Source organism: Camelus bactrianus, chromosome 5 (assembly GCF_048773025.1).
Source record: "Camelus bactrianus isolate YW-2024 breed Bactrian camel chromosome 5, ASM4877302v1, whole genome shotgun sequence".
Lineage (NCBI taxonomy): Eukaryota > Metazoa > Chordata > Mammalia > Artiodactyla > Camelidae > Camelus > Camelus bactrianus.
In genome coordinates, this window is record NC_133543.1 from 71,739,562 (window position 1) to 71,761,556 (window position 21,995).

Here is a 21,995-nt window from a genome sequence, read left to right on the forward strand (position 1 = left end):
CTATTGCTGTATAGCTCCAAAATTTAGTGGTTTAAAGCATTTATTTCATAGTTTCTGTGGATCAGGAATCTAGGCATGGCTTAGCTGGGTGCCTCTGGCTCAAGGCATCTCAGAAGGCTGCAGTCAAGGTGTTGACTGGGGCTAGGGGCATCTGAAGGCTTGACAGGGGAAGGATCTGCTCCTCAGATCACTCACGTGGCTATTGGCAGACTAGGTAATTGCTGTCTGTTGGCTGAAGTCAGTAGTTCTTTGCCGTATGGGTCTTATAGTCCACCTTCTGCCCCTGCTGCTAGCCGCTTTGATTACATCCTTAGGGCCCTGTTCAAATTTTTGAAAGGGAACAGGTGGATAGGGAGAGGATACAGTATAGTATCTTTTGAATATGACAACCTCAGGCAGAACTGTGATTAGGGCAGTTTCCCTTAGATAGCTATTTAGTTATCTAAATACTATTGTAGATGTTTATAGATTAGAAATTATAGGTTGTTGGGTTGATCAAATGAGAGATTGAATCTTGAAAAAAAAATTCCCCTGTGCTAGCTTGTTTTATATAATTATTTTTCTGTTTCTCGTAAAAGTAGAGTGTAAAATATACTTTTAAAAGAAAACCCAATGATATGAGTTATTTTTGTTTTTCTATTTGTTTTGTATTTAGGATAAAGGAAAAGTGTTTAAAGTTTGAGACATACAGAATTTGGAGAGAGAATTATATAGGAAATCTCTACATTTTTGGAGATATTATATGGTAAAATATTTTAAAAAAGCAAACATCTATTTTTATAACAGAATTGATAACCATTAACATTTGTTCATTTTTCCATTTAGTATTTTTCCCCAAGTAATAAAATACTGATGCAACTACTGTGACAAGTTGGGTGGGTATTTTTTTGGTTCATCTTTTATACTTGTAATCACATAAACACACATATGTATATGCACATTACATAAGGTATGATTTTGTGTGTGTGTTTTATTCATATGATACCATACTATATATATTCTGCACCATTTCTTTTTTTATTTTACTTTTATACTAGTTTTTGAGATTTGTCCATATTAACACATACAGATCTAAATCATCCTTTAACTGCTCTATTGTATTCTATCATGTTTTAATATCTGTTCTCTTACTGTTAGCTATCTTGATTGCTTTGAAAGAATGTTTTGCTAATAGAAACATTGCCTTCTTGTGCACCTGTGCCAAACACATTTTCCACATTATTATCCAATGATAGAATCAATTTATAGTGCAAATAGATGAGAGAAATCTTATTTATCCACATTCTCATGATAAGTGATATTTTCAGACTTAAAACAAACATTCTGTTCAGTTTGGTGGTTAGAAAGCTGGTCTCTTGCTTTATTAATCTACATTTCTGTCTTTACTGGTAAGACTGAGTATATGTTTAATGATGATTTGGGTGTCATCATCTCTGAAATGTCTTACTGCTGTATCCCTTTATATACTTTCTTTGTATACTCAAGATGTTAATCCTTTGCCTATTGTGTATATTGCAGATATCTTTTCCTAGTCTATCACTTGCTTTTAACTCTGTATAGATTTTTATTTTAATTGTATAGAAATTTTTGTGCCTTTTTTTCCATTTTGATCATTCTTGTTAGTCTTTGCAAAGAATTAGCTTTTGGTTTTGTTTGAAGAAATTTTATTTAAATAGGAATGAAGGTGTAGAGTTATAACTAGCACCTGGGCACATACAGTATGGGAGGGTGGCCATTTAAATCACTGTTAACTGTCATGTAGGTTGAAGCAAAAATTATGGAGTGTCATAGTTTCATAATGTCTTCAAAAAACTTGTAATTGTTAATGATATAAAATTTATTTTACTAACTATTCAGTCTTCATAATTTTTAATGGTACTGGGTGAACTTTTTTTATGAGTCAGAATATATGACTTTATACTTTTTCTTTTGATAAAATACAATGAAATTTGTTTAATTATGGGATTAATCTCTAGTGTCATCTGTTACATTCCACACTGTTTTTCAGGCAGGGGTGACTGCTTCTATAATGATAACTGATAACTATTCATTTGTGAAAAGGAAAAAAGTGATTGCAGATGCTTTTTCAGAAAAAAATTTTGTGCATTGCAGGTTAGGCAAGTTTTCACTACTACATTACTTTTTAACACTTGTGTAATTATACAATTTTTTGTTTGTAGTTCAGTTCACTTATATTATCTTACAGTATTTTATATATTTCAATTATTGATAGTGTTCAGATTGTGAAGTTTAAATTAAGAAATGAAATTTTTGAGCAATTTATCATATTTTATAAAAATAGTACTTTTAGTTTTGGATGCAAGTATGAGATTGAGTCATATTTTCAAGTATAATTTCCAGATTCCAGGTTGGAATTTTTCTCTTTTGGCTCTCACTAAACATTGTAAAAAAAAAAAAAAAAATGGAATCCTGAGGTATAATTACATTCACAAGTATTTGTCTAACACTTATGTGCTAGGTAGTGTGCAACTTTCATTAAGGTTTTGGGTATTAGGCCCACAGTCAGAGTTAAGAGTAGTTTAGTCCTTACTGAATTCCTTATGAGCTAGAAAAGAGAAGAGATAATGTTAGGAGTTGGGAAATAAAGGAGGAGCTTTGTTCCATTCAATTGTTAATCGGAAACACCGAAAGTGTTTTTTCTTGATATTTGATCATTTATTTTTACATTATTTTAGGTTTCCAGTAATTATCTGCAGGATTCGCCATGACCCCAGCTCTAAGGGAGGCAGCAACAAAGGGTATCTGCTTTTCATCTTTACCAAGTACCATGGAGTCTGACAAGATGCTATGCATGGAAAGTCCAAGAACTGTAGATGAAAAGCTGAAGGGAGACACTTTCTCTCAGATGCTGGGATTTCCAACTCCTGAACCTACTCTTAACACTAATTTTGTGAATTTAAAACATTTTGGCTCCCCTCAGTCTTCAAAACATTATCAGACAGTTCTTTTAATGAGATCTAATGCTACATTAAGTAAATACAATGAAAATTATAAACAAAAGAAATTAGGGGAACCCAACTGCAATAAATTGAAAAACATACTATGTAATGGCAGCAACATTCAGCTCAGTAAAATCTGTCATTCTCATTCTGAAGAATTCATCAAAAAGGAACCTCTGTCAGATACTACAAGTCAGTGCACAACAGATGTACAAATTATTTTGGATTCAAATACAACCAAAGACACTAATGTAGAAAAAGTACAACTGAAAAACTGTAAGTGGTACCAAAAGAAAGCACTTTTGGATAAAGTTAGTGATGCTGAGATTAAAAAGGGTTTACTGCACTGTGCTCAAAACAAAATTGGGCGTGGCTGCTCAAATGTGCCTGTTAGTTCCTCAGCTGCTGAAAAGGAGGAGGAAGTGAATGCTCGTTTACTCCACTGTGTAAGCAAACAGAAAATTTTACTTAGCCAGGCTAGAAGAACCCAGAAACATTTGCAGATGCTCCTGGCAAAGCATGTTGTTAAGCACTATGGTCAGCAAATGAAATTTTCTATGAAACATCACCTCCCCAAAATGAAGATTTTTCATGAACCTACCACAATTTTGGATAACACTTTATCTAAATGCACTGAAATTAAGCCAGATGTCAACATATTGACTTCAGAGAATAAATTGTGGAATGATACAAAAAATGGCTTTGCACGGTGTACAGCTGCAGAAATCCAAAGATTTGCACTGTCTGCTACAGGGCTGTTGTCTCATGTTGAAGAGGGTCTGGATTCTGATGCAACTGATAGCAGCTCTGATGACGATTTGGATGAATATACCATTAGAAAAAATGTGGCAGTGTAAGTGCAAAATTATTATTAGACCTTTTACTGTTCTGTATATAGCAGTAATTTTGTCTTAATTTCAAGATATGTTGAAAAGAAATAGATTTTCTAAAATCTTAATGCCATAATCTTTAAGGTATGATACTTTGGTGAATTTTTTAAATGCTTCATTTGTTAAAAATTACAGTGTATAAATATATACATACTGTTTAAAAATAAGTTACTCAACTGCTCTATCTAGGAAGAAGTCTATACACGAATAATAAAAGCTAATTAGCTATAAGTAAGTATTTTTCCTGTTCTTGAATAGAGTAGGCTATGGACAAGACTTAAAATGTTGCTTAAGCGATCTAGCCAATATGTATAGCTAAGATTTTTTTTTAAAGTCTGCATAGGGAGCCCCCATTGGGTTCAGGAGTTTATCAGTTGATAGTACATACAAGCTGACCTGCTGCTTTCAGAAATTTTGAGCTGTTTATATACTTCTTGTATTTACAGCTTAGAACTCTGGTCTTTACCAACTTAGTTAATTTTTGCTAGATTGAAATAAACAAAACAAAATGATAATGTCAGCTATTAGATACATATTGCATGCTTATTATGTGCTGGGCCCTAGGGATTCAGTTGTGGGCAGAATATTCACAGTCTCTACCCTCTTGGGAATCTGCTTCAAAGAGAGGTATCTAGATAGTTCATAAAGCAAAACAAAACAAAAACACAGAGAAAAATGGTTTTACCTACAATACTGTTTTAATACTCCAAAACAGCTCTGGTAGAAGTTTCTGGGATGATGGAGATGTTCTATATCTGTGTTATCCATTAGGCACTAGGCTTATGTGGCTATTGAGCTTTTGAAATGTGGCCAGTACAACGGAGGACCTGAATTTTAAATTTTATTTGTTTGAATTAATTGTATTTAAACAACCAGATAGAACATAGTTTTAAATCTAGCTTTCAGAGAACCTGTTAATGCCCCCAAATTGATGCAAAATACTGTGTATATATATATGTGGTATTTTGGAAGGGAGAAATTCATCATTTTTATCAAATTCTCAAAGATAAATGAGGATCGTGAAATTAGATGCTGAACACAATTTTTACTAATAAATAGAAGGTCAGTATATTAATCTTTATAGTGAAGAATAAAATGTAAAACAAAGTGAGCATTCCAGGCTTCTGGTGTTCTGTTATCATTATATTTGAAATGTGTTTGATGTGGGAGCTGATAGTTATTATTGAGGACATATTTTTCTGACTGGCATTGTGCTATTTACTTTACATTTTATATATTGTTCAATGTACCTGTTATCCTTATTTCACTTAAGAAAAAGATTCAGCATGGTTAAGTGACTTGCCTATGGTTAAAAAGCCAAATAAGTCATGGAGTTAGGATTCTTGCCCATGTGTGTGAAACTTTAAATCTGTGCTCTTTCTTTTGGACCATCTAACTTTGTCAACATCTTATCATTGATGCTTACACATTATTAAGTACATGTGTTCTGAAAGAAGTCCAGAAATTTATCAGGTTTTATATTTATAATGCTTTTGAAGTAATTCAGTTTAATAAAATTTAGTAGGTGAATGTTGTAAATTATTTTTTTGTTGTTGAGAAGAGCTAATGAACTGGGGTTTTTTAATCATTGAAATATAGTTGATGTGCAATATTATGTTAGTTTCAGATATACTGCATAGTGATTTGACATTCACATCAAGTAAGTCTAGTAACCATCTGTCCCCATGCAAAGTTACTACAGTATTAATGACCATATTCTTTATCCTGTATACATCTTCGTGCCTTATTTATTTTATAACTGGAGGTTTGTACCTCTTAATCCTGTTCTTTCCCCCACCACCCCACACCCCTCCCCTCTGGCAACCACCTGTTTATTCACTGTATTTATGTTTTGTTTTTTTAGATTCCACATATGAGTGAGATCATATGGTGTGTCTTTCTTTATCTGACTTATTTCACTTAAGATATTACCCTCTAGATTAAGCCATATTGTTGCAAGTGGCAGAATTTCATTTTTTATGGCTGAATGCCATTGTATGTGTATGTGGGTATATATAACCATCTTTCTCCATTCACCTATTGATGAACATTTAGGTTGCTTCTACATCTTGGCTATTGTAAATACAGCTACTGTAAATGCTGCAGTGAACATGGGGGTGCATGTATCTTTTGGAGTTAGTGTTGTCATTTTCTTCAGATGAATACCCAGAAGCAGACTGCTGGATCACATGGTAGTTCTGTTTTTAATGTTTTAAGGAACCTCCATAGTGTTTTCCATAGTGGCTGCACACATTTACATACCCACCAGTGGTGCACAAGGGTCCTTTTTCTCTGTAATCCTTGTTATTTCTTATCTTTTTGATAATAATTCTAATGATGTAGGTTTGATTTGCAGTTCTCTGATGATTAGTGACGTTGAGAACCTTTTCATGTTGGCTATCTGTATGTCTTCTTTGGAAAAATGTCTATTCAGGTCTTCTGCTCATTTTTTAATCAGTTTTTTTCTTTTTGATGTTGAATTGTATGAGTTATTTGTATATTTTGGATATTAACCCTTTAGCAAATATATAATTTACAAATACATTCTCCATTCATTAGGCAGTCTTTTGGTTTTTTGATAGTTTCCTTTGCTGTGCAACTTAATTTTAAGCAACTGAAAGGCAAATACTTCTTTTTTCTGTCATTGTGTATCCACTCCCTAGCACTGTCTATTTTTTAGTGGTTGTGTGGTATTCATTGAGTGAATGAATGAATTTTTCTGTATCTGTATATGTAGTTGTGAAGATATAAAAATTAGAATTGATGATCTGTGAAATTTTCTCTATATGTTTATCTTTTCCTCTTCCATACTGTATAATTTATCTTTACTTGATTTTTCCCTCCTTTCTTTCTTGGTCTCTAGTACCAAACTGGTCAAAAGATGTATCTTACACATGTTAGAGTCAGCATGAATATGTGTTCAATGAATAAATGAGTGAAATGTGCCAAAATATGGACATTTAAAAGTAATTATTTTATTCTAATATTTAACATTTTAACTTTGATAAGTAAAATGTATTATATTTATCTTAGAAATCTTAGATTATATTACTACAAATGCCTTTTTTTTTTTTTTTTAGTTTATAGGTCCTATAAGAAAAACAAATTCCTTAGCTCCTACATTCCTATCAGGAAATTTACCTGTGAAGGAATGTAATTGTTTTAGGAAATTGAATAGTACTCACGTTAGCCATTACTAGTTATTTTAAATATATGTTTAAATATTTAATAATAGATTAATTCATAATGACATTGCTGATATACTTTAAAAAGAACTTTTGATTGAAAGACTACATTAGACATTAGACTTTTTTTTTAAAGTTAAGTTGGAAAGAAAAATAGGACTATGTTTTTTGTAGGTTTGAGATACAGTCCTTATACTGTAATATGAATAGAATCTCCCCCTTCATGTTTTGTTCCTTTGGTGAAGGAGCACAAGTTCTGGACATGCTTGTGTTACTATCATGGCTTGCTCTGTGACTCTGAGCAAAGGTTAGGGTTATTCTTAACCTTCTGAATCAGATCCCTCTTCTTTGGTCTAATTTAAAGAGTTCTGGAGATGAGTAGATGAAATAATAAATATAAAGTGCCTATACATTATAAGGCACTGATTGAACAGCCAGTAAATAGCGTCTTATAAAACAATTTACTGTTGTGGAAGACTGGAGCTTAATACCCCATGGGACTCTTGGCGATCCAGTGTAAAATACATGCCTGAGTTAACCATTTGAGAGGTGAGAAAGCTGGAGAATTTGTACATCAAATCCTATCAGTGACTGGGTGAAGGCTGTTCCTGGTTGTGTTAATTCTCTGGCAGTTCTCTTCTGCCAGTTTTCTCCTATGTTATCTTTTTGGAATTTTACAGTGTTGTGTTTTACATTTAGATCTATTATCAATTTTGAGTTAATTTTTGGGAAAAGTGTAAGGTCTGTGTCTAGATTCATTTTTTTACATGTGGATGTCTAGTTTTTCCAACACTGTATATTGAAAACACTATCCTTCCTCCACTGTATTGCCTTGATTTCTTTGTCAAAGATCAGTTGACCATATTTATGTGGGTTTATTTGGGGGCTATCTGTAAGGTTCTATTAATCTATTTGTCTATTCTTTTGCTAATACCACACCATCTTGATTACTATAGCTTTATACTAAGTCTTGCATATGGATAGTGTCAATGCTCTGACTTTGCTGTTCTTCATTGTTGTGTTGGCTATCTTGGGTGTTTTTTCTCCCAATATAAACTTTAGAATCAGTTTGTTGATATCCACAAAATAGCTTGATGGGATTTTGCTTGGAATTGCAGTGAATTTATAAGTCAAGTTGGGAAAAAGACATATTGACAATATTGCATCTTCCTATCCATAAGCATGGAATATGTCTCTATTTATTTAGTTCTTTGATATCTTTTATCATAGTTTTGTAGTTTTCCTCACCTTCCTAGATTTTGTACATATTTTGTAAGATTTATACCTAAGTATTTCATTTTGGGGGATGCTAACATAAATGGTAATGTGTTTTTAATTCAGATTTGGCTTGCTCATTGCTGCTGTATGGGAAAGCAGTTGACTTTTGTATATCAACTTTGTATCCTGCAGCCTTGCTATAATTGCTTATTAGTTATAAGCTTTAGAAATGATTCTTTTGGATTTTTCCCATGTTATCTGCAAGCAGAGTTTATTTCTTCCTTATAAACCTGTATACATTTTATTTCATTTTCTTGTCTTACTGCATTAGTACAATTTCCAATACAGTATTGAAAAAGAGAGGTGAGGGGATATCTCATCTTCTTCCTGATTTTAGTGGAAAAGTGTCTGATTTCTCACCATTAAGTATAATGTAGCTGTAGGTTTTTGGTAGATATTTCCCTTTATTCCTAGTTTAATGAGAGTTTTTATTGTGAATGGGTGTTGTACTTTGTGAAATGCTTCTTGTACATCTATTAGTATGATTACATGATTTTCTTTCTTTTTGATGGGATGATGATGTAATAATGTGATAATGATATGATGAAGTTGATGTGATGGATTACATTAGTTGACTTAGAATGCTGAGCCAGCTTTGTATATTTGAGGTAAATCCTACTTGGTTATGGTGTATAAGCCCTTTTATACATTGTTAAATTGAATTTGCTAATATTTTGTTGAGGATTTTTGCACTTATCTTCATGAGATTGTAGTTTTCTTTTAATGTCTTTGGTTTTAGTATTAGGGTAATGCTGGCCTCATAGTAGGAAGTAGTCACTCTGCTACTATCTTCTGAAAGAGATTGTAGAGAACTGATAAAATTTCTTCCTTAAATTTTGGTAGAATTTACCAGTGAACCCACTTGGGCCTGGTATTTTTTGTTTTTAGAGGTTATAAATTATTGATTCAATTTCTTTAATAGATACAGGCCTATTCAGATTGTTTATTTCCTCTTGTGTGAGTTTTGCCAGATAGTACCTTTCAAGGAATTGGTCCATATCCCCTAGGTTATCAAATTAATGGACTTAGAGTTGTTCATGATATTTCTTTATTATCTGCTTAGTGTCCATAGGATCTGTGATGAAGTCTCTTATTTCTCTTGTTAGTAATTTCTGTCATTTCTCTTTAATTCTAGTTATCCTGGCCAAAGGCTTAATTGATTTTATTGATCTTTTCAAAGAACCAGTTTTTCTTAGTTGATTTCATAGTTTCAGTTTCATTCATTTCTGCTCTGATTTTTATTATTTTTTTCTTCAACTTACTTTGGATTTAATTTGCTCTTTTTTTTCTAGTTTCCTAAAGTGGAAGCTTAGATGATTAATTTTTACCTATCTCTTATTGTCTAATATATTAATTTAATGCTGTATGTTCTGTTTTTCTCTTATGCTTTTCCCCATTAACACTGTTTCTGCTGCATCCCACAAATTTTGATGACTTGTATTTGCATTTTCATTTAGTTCATAATATTTTAAAATTTCTACTGAGATTTCTTCTTTGCCCCATGTGTTAATTAGAAGTATGTTGTTTAATCTCCAGGTATTTAGGGGATTTTCCAGTTAATCTTTCTGTTATTGATTTATAACTTAATTCCATTGTGGCCTGAGAGAGGACATTATATGATTTCTGATTTTTAAAACTTGTTGAATTATGTCTTATCACCTAAAATGTGGTCTCTTTGGTGAATGTTCCATGTTAGCTTGAGAAGAATGTGTAATCTGTTGTTGTTGGATGAAGTAGGCTATAGATGTCAATTATACTCAGTTGATTAATGGTACTGTTGAGTTCAGCTCTATCCTTACAGGAAATCAGCCTGTTCGATCTGTGCATTTCTGATAGAGGAAGTGTTCAGTCTCCAGCTATAATAGTGGATTCATCTATTTCTTCTCACGTTCATCTACCAGTTTTGCCTCATGTAATTTGATGCTCTTTTGTTAGACACATGCACATTAAGGACAGTTGTCTTCTTGAAGTGTTGACCCTTTTATTATTATGTAATACCTTTCTTTATCCATGGTGACTTTCCTTGCTTTGAAGTCTGCTCTGTCTGAAATTAATATAGCTACATCCACTTTCTTTTGATTAGTGTTAGCATGGTCTAACTTTCTTATCCCTTTAGTTTTAATCTAGATGTGTCTTTATATTTAAAATGGGTTTGGTGTAGACAGCATATAGTTGGGCCTTATTTTTTGATCCACTCTGACAATTTTTGTCTTTTAATTAGTGTATTTAGACCATTGTTGTTTAAAATGATTATTGATGTAGTAGATTAATACCTACCACATTTGTCACTTTTTTATTTGTTGCCCTTGTTCTTTCTCCTTTTTTTGTCTTCCACATATTTTCTGCCTTTTGTAGTTTTAAATGAACATTTTATATAATTCTGCTTTCTTTCCTTTCTTAGCATATCAATTAAACTTATTTAAAATTTTTAGTGGTTACCCTAAAGTTTGCCATATATATTTCAACTAATCCACCTTTACTTTCTTTTTTTTTCTTTAATTGATTTTAGTTTTTACATAAAAAGTTCAGTAAAAAATGGATAAGGTGATTTTAAGAAGTAAATCAATCTTATCAACATAGCACAAGGCTGGCCAATCTTATCAGCATGGCACAAGGCAGCCTGCTTTGGAATATTTACATGATAACAAATTAAACCTTGTAGGAGAACTTAAACCATCCTTACAAAGTCTCCCTGTGATCCTAGCACGTACAGGCTAAAAGCAAAATAAAAAACAAACAAAAACCAGGAAAAAACATTATTTTCAATATGCTCACGTATACTTTAAAATGTAATACAGATCACCTTTACTTTCAAATTATACTCTATCTCTTCTCAGTTACTGTAAAAACCTTACAATAACTAAAAAAACCTATTCTCTTTGTCTCTTGGATCACACCTATCATTCATTTCACTTATACATGAGCATATATAGGCATATATAAGCATACAAGGACATTTGCATGCATAATTGATTATGTTGTTATTATTATTTTAAACAGATCTATTATCTGTTGGATCCATTAAGAATAAGAAAGATAAAAGTTGTTACTTTACATTCACTTTGCTCCAGTGTTCTTTCTCTTTATGCATATCTGAATTTCTGACTTAAACAATTTTCTTTCTCCCTGAAAAACTTTTAATTTTAACATTTGGCATATAGAGGAATGACGTCAGTACAATGCGGAATTAGGCTTAAACTTTTTTTTTCCCAAACCACTTCAAACACGTTAATGTTTTGGAATGATCAAGGGCAAGCTTTTTCACAACTAAAGAGAAAGCTTTAGTAGTATAAGAAAAACGCTGAAAATTCTGTGAAAGTATCTTTCTACATTACAATTGGTTACTGGTTTATTGGTCAAAAATTGCTGTATATTCCAGTATGCTGAAAGATCTGAGAAAGTTGCAGGTTTCGTTGAAGAAGCTGTAAAGACAGTACTTCTGTGTTAAAAAGAAATTGATTGATGAAGAAGGCTATCTCTGGATGATATTTTAAATTTTTATTAAACTGGTCTCTATTAGAAATGAATGTCTTCAAGGACCTACATCAAAGGAAGAAACACAAGTTCCAGGAAATGAAGCTTTAAAAGGATGGGCTGACTTATTCTTGATGCACATGCCAGTGGAAACTTAACTATACCAATATTTTTATAAGGATTTTTATTGTTTTGTTAGGACTTTGTAGTTCTAAATTCCATAGATTTTGAGTCATCTGGCTCTAATTCTATTTTTTTCCATAATTTCAGCTCTTTTTATTTTACAGGACATGGGGTTATTCAGGAATGCATATATGCTGTTATAGTCAAAATGCCTGTACTCAATTCTCGGTTAGTGGTAGTCAACTTTTTGAGTAACAAGGCAGTCTAATCCTGTTTTATCTTATTTCTTTTCAGTGCCCATCATAGTAACTAGCAGGACCATCACTAGCCCATTTATGTGCAGTAGGAAAAGATGCCCCTTCCTCTGGGTAGATTTAGATTTGTTATTGCAGGGCTTGGAGTGCAGAACTCTTGCTGGATTTTAGTCCTGCTTGTCCTTTAAGCTGCCCTTGTGCAGTGTATAGTTTGGAAACACTACACGGTAGCCTAGCTTCCTGAACAAAAGAAGTATGCACTCATATAAACACATGCATACACACACACACACATGCACACAGACAGTGCTTGTTGAACTGCTGAGGTGCAGGACTTCAGACTGATCCTTTAGCAAGTGTGTTTTGGTTAGTTTTTAAAAAATTCATTTATTTGTTTTATGTATATGTCCCTATTTATCAATGTTTGATACTATGCAAGGCTTTTAAAAGCACAATTAAGACTATTTAACAGACCATTAACTTTCAAAATTCTTCCCATATAAGAGAAAGGGGATGGTATTGATAGAATACATAAGTATTCCCTGACCTCTCCATTTTTGATTTCTCCTTTCCTTTCTTTGACTTGGTGGAGGGAGTGATAGATGGTAGGAGAGAACAAGAGTAAATATGCTGATCTGATGTGTGAATCCTTTTAAACTAATATTGAAAATTTCAGTTTAGATAGTTGACACAGTGGGTTTTGCCATAATTCTAGGCAGAATTGTACAATGTATTAAGATTATGACACAAAGCCACATTCAATGGGTGGAGTAAAGTCCTCTCTTTCAGATCCAGATGTGGTTCCTTATGTTGTGGTAACCTATAAACTGATAGACAAGTTTTCTAACCCTCTTGCCTTCTTGTTTCTTATAAGTATATTAGAGTAGAGATAGCTACAATAAAACTCCCACTGGGAAAAGAGAAGAATGGGATATACATGATAGTTCCTGGATCTTACAACGATTAATAAGACTTCCTGCTTTGAAAGTGGAGTAAGGTCTTGGTAGAATCTCAATTCTGCTTTCTGAGAAAAGTTCCCTTGTTTTCCATAGTCCCTGACTTTACACTTGGGGAATTATTCCTTATCCATCATCCTTTGTGTTTGTATCTGAAATGGGTGTTGGGAAGTACACCCTTATTGGAGGCTGCGCTGGATTCTCACCCGGTTTATTGTTGGAGCAGATTTGGGCTCCCCAGGTAGAACATGCTAGGCTTTATTTTTGTTGTTGTTGTTAACAGAATTGCCTCCAAAATGTAGGTTTCCATTGTATTTGCTTCCAGTCGGCTATATGTGAAAATACCATAGCCAGAGATCTCACCTGGTCACAGTTGGTTAAGCCTACAAACTAGCTAATTTACTAGTTATTTTCCTTAGACCATCTAGCTCTCTTTCAATTTAATGATTGCTACCTTGCGTCCACCTGAAACAGTACATTTGGGTAGCAGTCAATCTGACTTCTCCTCCTAGGCTGTCTCCCATTATGTGGCTTAGAATTCTTAAGAGACATTCTTTTTCTTTTTTTTAAACATTTTTTTTATTGAATTATAGTCATTTTACAATGTTGTGTCAAATTCCAGTGTAGAGCACAATTTTTCAGTTATACATGAACATACATAGATTCATTGTCACATTCTCTTTCTCTGTGAGCCACCACAAGATCCTGTATATATTTCCCTGTGCTACACAGTACAATCTTGTTTATCTGTTCTACATTTTGAAATCCCAGTCCCTTTCCACCCCCCATCCCCCTGGCAACCACAAGTTTGTATTCTATGTCTATGAGTCTGTTTCTGTTTTGTATTTATGTTTTTTTGTTTGTTTGTTTTTTAGATTCTGCATATGAGCGATCTCATATGGTATTTTTTTCTTTCTCTTTCTGGCTTACTTCACTTAGAATGACATTCTCCAGTAACATCCATGTTGCTGCAAATGGTGTTATGTTGTTGGTTTTTATGGCTGAATAGTATTCCATTGTATAAATATACCACATCTTTATCCAGTCATCTGTTGATGGACATTTAGGCTGTTTCCGTGTCTTGGCTATTGGTAAATAGTGCTGCTATGAACATTGGGGTGCAGGTGTCATCCTGAAGTAGGGTTCCTTCTGGATATATGCCCAGGAGTGGGATTCCTGGGTCATATGGTAAGTCTATTCCTAGTCTTTTGAGGAATCTCCATACTGTTTTCCACAGTGGCTGCACCAAACTGCATTCCCACCAGCAGTGTAGGAGGGTTCCCCTTTCTCCACAGCCTCTCCAGCATTTGTCATTTGTGGTTAAGAGACATTCTTGAAATACATTTTTTTGTTGTTGGTAGCAGTATCTAGAGAAGCAGTTGGCTTTTCTATTCCTTCAAGGCCCTGTGTTATTGGATTACCCATTTAAGTTAGAGGTAGGCTGTAATCAGAAAGAGCCTCCCTAAGAAGAGTTGTATTCTTTTTTTTTCTACTTGTGAATGAACTAATTCTTGCCTAAATTCATTTATATCAGGCTTAAAACAACAGGGAACAGCCAATGCATTACAACATTATGATTTTTTCTAGCTGCTTCTGCTAGAACTGTAGTCTTGATAGGTACTTGGTCTCTCTTTTAAATGATCATGTTTTGCTGGAATAGTCTATATAGTATAGTGTAATATAGAAAGGATCACCAACCTGTGTCTCTTTCCTGTCTGCTTTTTGCCTTACCTCTAAGTTAGTACCACATGTTTTGGGTTTGTCTTACGGTCCACTCTATTGGTTATAAGAAGTTTCTGTGTATAACATTTAGCATAAAGACTAAGTTGTAACGAAGAGCCTTAAAACTATAGTGACTCAAACATAATTTAACTTTTTTCTTACAGAACAGTTGAAAGGTAGATACATGTGTGACACAGGGTGGATAAAGAGCTCTGCTTCCGTGAAATAGTCGAGGAACACCCAAAACAGGAATCCATAAATCACTTTCAGGGTTTGTTTGTTTTTTTTTTTTTTTAAAGATTCTGGCCTTAAACTGCAACTCTAGTTTTGTTTTGTTTTGTTTTAAAGGCAATGAAATTCTGAGCATGAAATATTGGAAACAAAGTAGAAGTGTTTTAGAGCGAGCACATACACACATGTGTAAAAGTTCTTTGAGTTCTAGTCTTAATGGAGTGCGGTTACTGGTACTACACTTTCTCCTTGGCTGTAAATAACTAGAAAACTGGAGAAAATACATGGAACAGTCATTTACAGAAAATGGATATGAGGCAGCAGAGGTCAGAGATTCAGTGATTCCTGAGAAAAGAGAAACAGATGTGGTGAACCCTTTGTTTGTCCTGGTTTTCTGCCTGAGTTCTTTCAGATATCAAGGAGAGGAAAGTCAAGTGGTCTTGCTTGAATGAGATAAAGATTAGAGTTGGGGAGGCTGAGTTAGCTGGAATCAGAAGATTAGAATGCTAGAGAGGAAGGACCTATGTATGCAAAGAAAGACCATGTGAAATCTTCATGTGGTCCTCTTGAGATTTTTGTTAAATACTCCACTATTCACTACAGGAGAAACTCCATAAGGACACACAAAAAAACTGTTAGGAGATTGTAATCCGAACAATTTCCAGTGCTCATACAAGGTTGAGAGATGTTTGAGTTCTAAATAAGCAGAGTGGAGAGACTTTGTTGAACATCTACAGCATTCAATACAGACCCCCAAATGGTCACACTTCAAGAGTAAGGCTGAGTTTGCCCTTTTTTCTAATGGCTACTCTATACCTGCTCTAACAAGTCTTAAAGCTGAAAAGAATGAAGTTGAACAATAATTTAATAACCCGTTGAAACAAAATTCATTAGTCTGTAAAGAAAGACCAAAAAATCGAGAAATTTAACATTGTATTCATAGTGTCCATAGTAAATGTGTGTGTATTTATATACATATATATATGTATACACATGTATATATAACCAACTATTAGACATGCAAAAGAGGAGGAGAAAAATGCTCAATAGAGACAGACACAGAAATGACAGATACGATGAGATTAGTTGGCAGGGACTTTAAAATATCTAAAATATGGTAAGCATGCTCAAAGACTTAAAAGGAAAACACAAACTTCTGAGAGAAATTGAAGATACAATAAAGAACCACTTAGCTTTCAGGGGGAAAAATACAATATCTGAATTGAAAACTATTGTTTCAGTTTAACAAGAAGCTAAACATTAAGAAGAAGTGGTTAATAAAATTTAACATATAGCAACAAATTATCCAAATTGAAGCTCATAGAGTAAAAAGACCAAAAAGAAAATGAACTGAATGTTAGTGACCTGGACGCAAAAGTTCTAACGTATATGTAATTGGAATTTTAGATTTAAGGTGTGGGAGAGGCAAAAATATTAAGAAAGATAATGGCCAGAATTTTTCTAAATTTGCTGAAAATCATAAAGCCATAGATCTAAGAATCTCAATAGATCTCAAGCAGGATTAAAAACAAAACCATACCAACATGTATTATAGTCAAATCACCAAGTTCTAGTGATACAGAGAAAATCTGAAAAGCAGTAAGAGAAGGAAAAAAAGCCATTTTATATAGGGAAGCAAAGAAAAAAAACTCACTGCTGACTTCTCATCAGAAGGTAAGCAAGCCAAAAAAACAAAAACAAACAAACAAAAAAAACCCCAATAAGATGATATATTTAAAGTGCTGAAAGGAAAGAAAAAATCATTTTTTTGAAATTTAATTATTTCATAAATAAAGGTAAAACAATCCTTCCAAATAAGCAGAAAATTTCCTATCAGTATACCTACACTATGAGAAATCTTAAAATGATCTTTAGGCTGAAAGAAAATGATACTGAGTGAAAACTTAGTTCTATACAAAGGAAAGAAGACATGGTAAGAAATGCAAATATGTAGGTCTGAATATGGAAATTAAATTATACATTCCCAAATAAAGCATGGATCAAAGAAGAAATCATGAGAGTATAAAGTGTTTCAAATGTAATGATAATGAAAATGCAGCATGTCTAGTTTTGTGGGATGCCACTACTAGATTAGTAAAGCTGTGCTTAGATGAAAATTTGTGGTTATAAATGCTTATATTAGAAAAGAAGAAAGGTATACAGATTATAGTCTAAGCCTTCTGTTTAAGAAGCTGCAAAAACATGAGCAACTTAAACCCAAAGCAAGAAGGAAAAAATGATAGCATGAAATCAATGAAATATAAAACACAAAAGCAATAGAGAAAAATCAGTGAAACCAAAAGCTGGTTCTTTGAAAAGATTAATTGATAAACTAGCTCGATTGATTAGGAAAAAACTACCAATAGCAAGAAAGAAATAAAAGCATCACTGTAGATGTTTCAGGCATTAGTAGAATAATCAGGGAACAGTAGGGCATTTTCATGCCATTAGGGTCAACAACTTAGATGAAATGGACTAAGTACTTGAAAGACACAAATTACTAAAACTGACAGAAGAAGAAATAGATAACTTGAAAAACCGTATGTTAATAAGATAAATCAAATTAATAATTAAGAACCTTCCCTATAGGAATCTCCAGGCCCAGATTAATTTTATTGAAACTTAAGGAGTAAACAACTCCTTCAAAAAATAGAACACTTCTTGACTGATTTTATGAAGCTGGCATTAGCTTGATTTTAAAACCAGACAAAGACATTATAGGAAAATAGCACATCAATAACTCCTTTGACTGTAGGTGCAGAATATCTCTAATGAAAAAGCAAATAGAATCTAGCAAAATATTTTTTTAAATGCATCGTGACCAAAAGGGTGTGTAACAGGAAGCAAGGTTGATTTAACATTTAAAACCAATCATAGAAAAAAAAAGGAAAAACAACATATAATTTCCATAGATACCAAAAAATATTGATAGAATTCAAACCTCATGATAAAAACTCACTACAAACCCAGAGTCGACAGAAACTTCTTCAGTCTGATAAAGGACATTTACAGATAGTATACAGCAAACATTACATTTAATTATGAAAGACTGAATGCTTTCTCTGTAAGATTAGGAAGAAGATAAGGATATCCACTCACACAACTTATAATTAACATTATATTGGAATTCCTAGCCAGTGCAGTAAGATAAGAAAAATAATAAAAGGCATCCAGATTAAAAAGTAAATAAAACTATATCTGCCATTGACATGATAATATACACAGAAAATCCTAAAGACTCTAGGAAGAAGGTACTGAAACTCGTAAGTGAATTTAACAGGGTCAAAGGATGTAAGGTTACCATACAAAAATCAATTGTATTTTATATACTGGCATCCAAATAATTTATGAATGCTATATACTATCATCCATAAACATGAAATGGAGGTAAATTTTTTAAATACACAAAACATAGCTGAGAGAAATTAATAGTATGCAAATACAGAGAAATAATAGCATATTGATTGGAAGATTCAGTGTTGTTAAGATGTTAATTCTCCACCAATAAATCTATAGATGCAATGTAATCCTTATCAAAATGCTGTTAGTTTTTCTTTAATTTTAAAGAAATTGACAAGCTGATTTGTATTGGTTAAAACAATACTGAGAAAGACCAAAGCTGGAAAATTTACACTGCTGGATTTTAAGAATTACTTTAAACTACGATAATAGTGTGGTATTGGGTGGGTCAAGGTGTTGACATAGGTAGGTAGATAGATGATAGATATCAAGGGGTCTGTGTGTGTATGTAAGTGTATATACAACATATAGTATTCAATAGATAGTCTTTTATCTATTCAATTTTTTTTTCTATTAAAGGATTATAGAAGATTTTTGACAAATGGTTCAGGAACTAGGTATCCTATAGAAAATAATGAATCTGGACTCTTACCTCATACAATACACAGCTTAATTTGAATTGGATTATGAATTTAAAAGCTAAAACTCTAGTTTTTTTTTTTATAATTTAGAAACATGAATAAATCTTTATGACTTAGTATTAAACAAAGATTTCTTGGGACATAAAAACTATCCATAAAAGGAAAGTTTGATAAATTGGGCTTCATCAAAATTAGATGAATTAGAAAAACTTAGAATCTTTTGCTGCTCAAAAACACCATTAGGAAAATGAAAGGCAAGCTACAGATTGGAAGCTATAAATATTTCTGATACATGTGGTCTGACATAGGTCTTGTACCAATCAATAAGAAGATAACCTGATTAAATATGAGCAAAAGATTTGAAAAGACATTTCATTAAAGGAAGTCATAATCCCTTGGGAAGCATAGGAAGCGTACGAAAATACCCTCCATCTCAGGCCCGTGGACCAAATCTGGCCTGTTGGCTGATTTTATATAGAAAGTTTAATTGGAACATGGTTACACCCATTCATTTATGGCTGCTCTCATGCTATAACAGCAGAGTTGAATAGTTTATAAAAAGGCCATGTGATCCACAAAGCAAATATTTTCTGTCTACCTCTTTACAGGAAAAGTTTGCCATCCTCTGGTCTAAAGGAATCAAATTTTAAGGAAGGGTAAGCTCTCTAGGTGAGCAAACACCGATGGAGAAGTTTCGCCTAATTTAATGTTATTTTCCCTGGAACAGACATTACTTTTCTTGGGATTGTCACTTTTCATAATTAGATGTTCTTTTTTGATTTTTTATCATAGTTAACTCATTGTTATTAGTAAGCTAACAAGGTCTTTATATTAAAAGCAAAGTTAATTTATACAAGTTTTTCTCTAAGTCTTGGTAACTTAAGATGTAACATTAGAAAGTTCTGTCTTATTCTGAGGAACAAACTGCACTTCAAGGTCAAAACAGTGATGTAAGTTCATGATGTTGACCATAAGTTAGTACCAATAAAAATTGTACTCAAAACCACTTGGTTTAAACAGCTTGTACTTCCTTCCTTCCACAAGGTAAGTGCTGACTGCAAACAAGCAAGGATGGGGATTGAAGGCACACACTGCCTCTCTGGAGACTGACTAGTGTCATTGCCCAGGTGGTCTCCACTCACAGATGCCTTTGCCCTGACCTTCACTGGAAGTAGGAGCCCCCTGCTTCCAGTGAAGATCGGGGCATGCAGTACTCTGTGATCAGTTCAGCGCACTCCGGAGGGAGTGCAGGGAGTCAGTGTTCTTAGTGGCCTGGCATGTCAGGCTTACATGCTAACTTGGGAGTCTAGACAACTCTATGCCTCATATTCTTACTGGTTTGTTGTTGCATCAGCTGTGTTCTGATTGGTTACACTGTAAGTTATATAAGCCATTACATCATTGGTTATGTAAATTGTTTACATAAAACATGTTTTGACTTTGGGGTACAACAGGTGTTAATCTCCTTTGAATGAGACAGCCATATACTTATCTGTAACATGTTTACCACCATAAATATTTTTCAGAAAGACATATTTTCAAACAAGGGAGCATTTTTGGTGGAGAAGATGGGTTACCACTTCCAAGCATAGCAAACAGATTTTATTCACTCCTGTTAAAATGTAGGCTAAAGTATCCATTACAGAAAATTCATTTCACATACCACAAAGCCCCAGCATTATTTAGTTTACTTACATTTAATTTGATATTACTATTTTTCTATGGTAGTATAATTTAATGTCAGATATGAACATAAAACTTGTTTTTGTAAACTTAGTTTCAGTATCACAGTATTTTTACAAGAAGTACAGTAACATGAACTCCATAAATTTTTCTTTTTCTCTATTATATTCGACCACAAGCTAATCATCAGTTTGATAACCAAGGAAAATTACATGTTATAGGAAAATTTTCCAGCTGGATCAAAATTTAATGAAAGAATGTTTAAGATCATCTTTGATTTCTCCATGTTTACTCCCACACCATACTTCTGCAAGTCCTGTCAATTTTAAAATCAACCTTGAATACATCCTTTTATTTTTATTTCTTCTTTATCTCCTGCCCCATTTCTAGTCCAGGCCATTTTCATCTTTTATTGAGTATTTTAGTCAGAATAGGCCCTAGAGTAACAATCACCTAATCTCAGTAGTTTAACCCGGCAGAGGTTTGCTGCGGCTTACATAAAGTGCGGTGTGGTTTGAGCTGTGATCGTCTTCCATCTTGTAGCTATACTGTCTGCACTAGTGGCTTTGAAGGTGGTCAGGTGGACTGGAAATGACCGTGTCACTTTAGCCCACAGCCTGCTGTTCAGAACTAGTCACATGACTCCAACCTAAGTGCAGTGAGGGCTGGGAAATGTAGGACAGCACATGAAATATATTTAGAGATCACTATTATCTGTACCACACCCGGATGGTTATAGTTGCATCCTGATTGGTTTCCTTATTTACTCTTATGTCCCAGTACAATGCTACAATGCTTTCTCCACCTAGCAGTCAGACTGCTCAAAAAGTGTTTTTGTTACTGTCTCACCAATAACTTCCTTTTTGCATAAAATCCAATACTTTACCCTCACCTGTGCAACTACTGATGTGGCCCTTGCCCTCTTCACTAATTCTGTGATTGGCAGTTAATGTTATTCATATTATCTCTGAATAGTATATTTTGAATAGACATTTTTTTAAACATTTTTTGAGTTATAGTCATTTTACAATGTTGTGTCAAATTCCAGTGTAGAGCACAATTTTTCAGTTATACATGAAGATACATATATTCATTGTCACATTTTTTTCACTGTGAGCTACCACAAGGTCTTATATATATTTCCCTGTGCTATACAGTATCATCTTGTTTATCTACTTTGAATAGGCATTTTAAATTTTGTCCATAGTTTAAAAAGTGTTTTTTAAACATGTCACATTTACAAAATCACAATATCTATAAACTGATTAATAATACCAAGAAAAGTCCTAATTTCTGTGATGATCTCTGCAGTCACATTGCATGCAATTAGAATCTTTTTAAAAAGCAGCTTTTTGGAA

At 33.3% G+C, this 21,995-nt stretch overlaps 1 protein-coding gene across 7 annotated transcripts in view; it reads left to right on the forward strand.

Moving 5' to 3' along the window:
- KANSL1L (KAT8 regulatory NSL complex subunit 1 like) overlaps window positions 1–21,995 on the forward strand; it is a 113,191-nt gene that overhangs the window by 12,865 nt on the left and 78,331 nt on the right. For 5 of the 7 annotated variants that reach the window (XM_074364066.1, XM_074364067.1, XM_074364062.1 and 2 more), the window contains exon 2: window positions 2,697–3,813. In XM_074364066.1, the coding sequence (XP_074220167.1) occupies window positions 2,726–3,813 (1,088 nt within the window). In that variant the 5' untranslated portion in view covers window positions 2,697–2,725. Of the gene's footprint in view, window positions 1–825; window positions 876–2,696; window positions 3,814–21,995 lie in introns of all 7 variants that reach the window. The other 2 variants (XM_074364063.1, XM_045520476.2) reach the window with 1 other exon arrangement.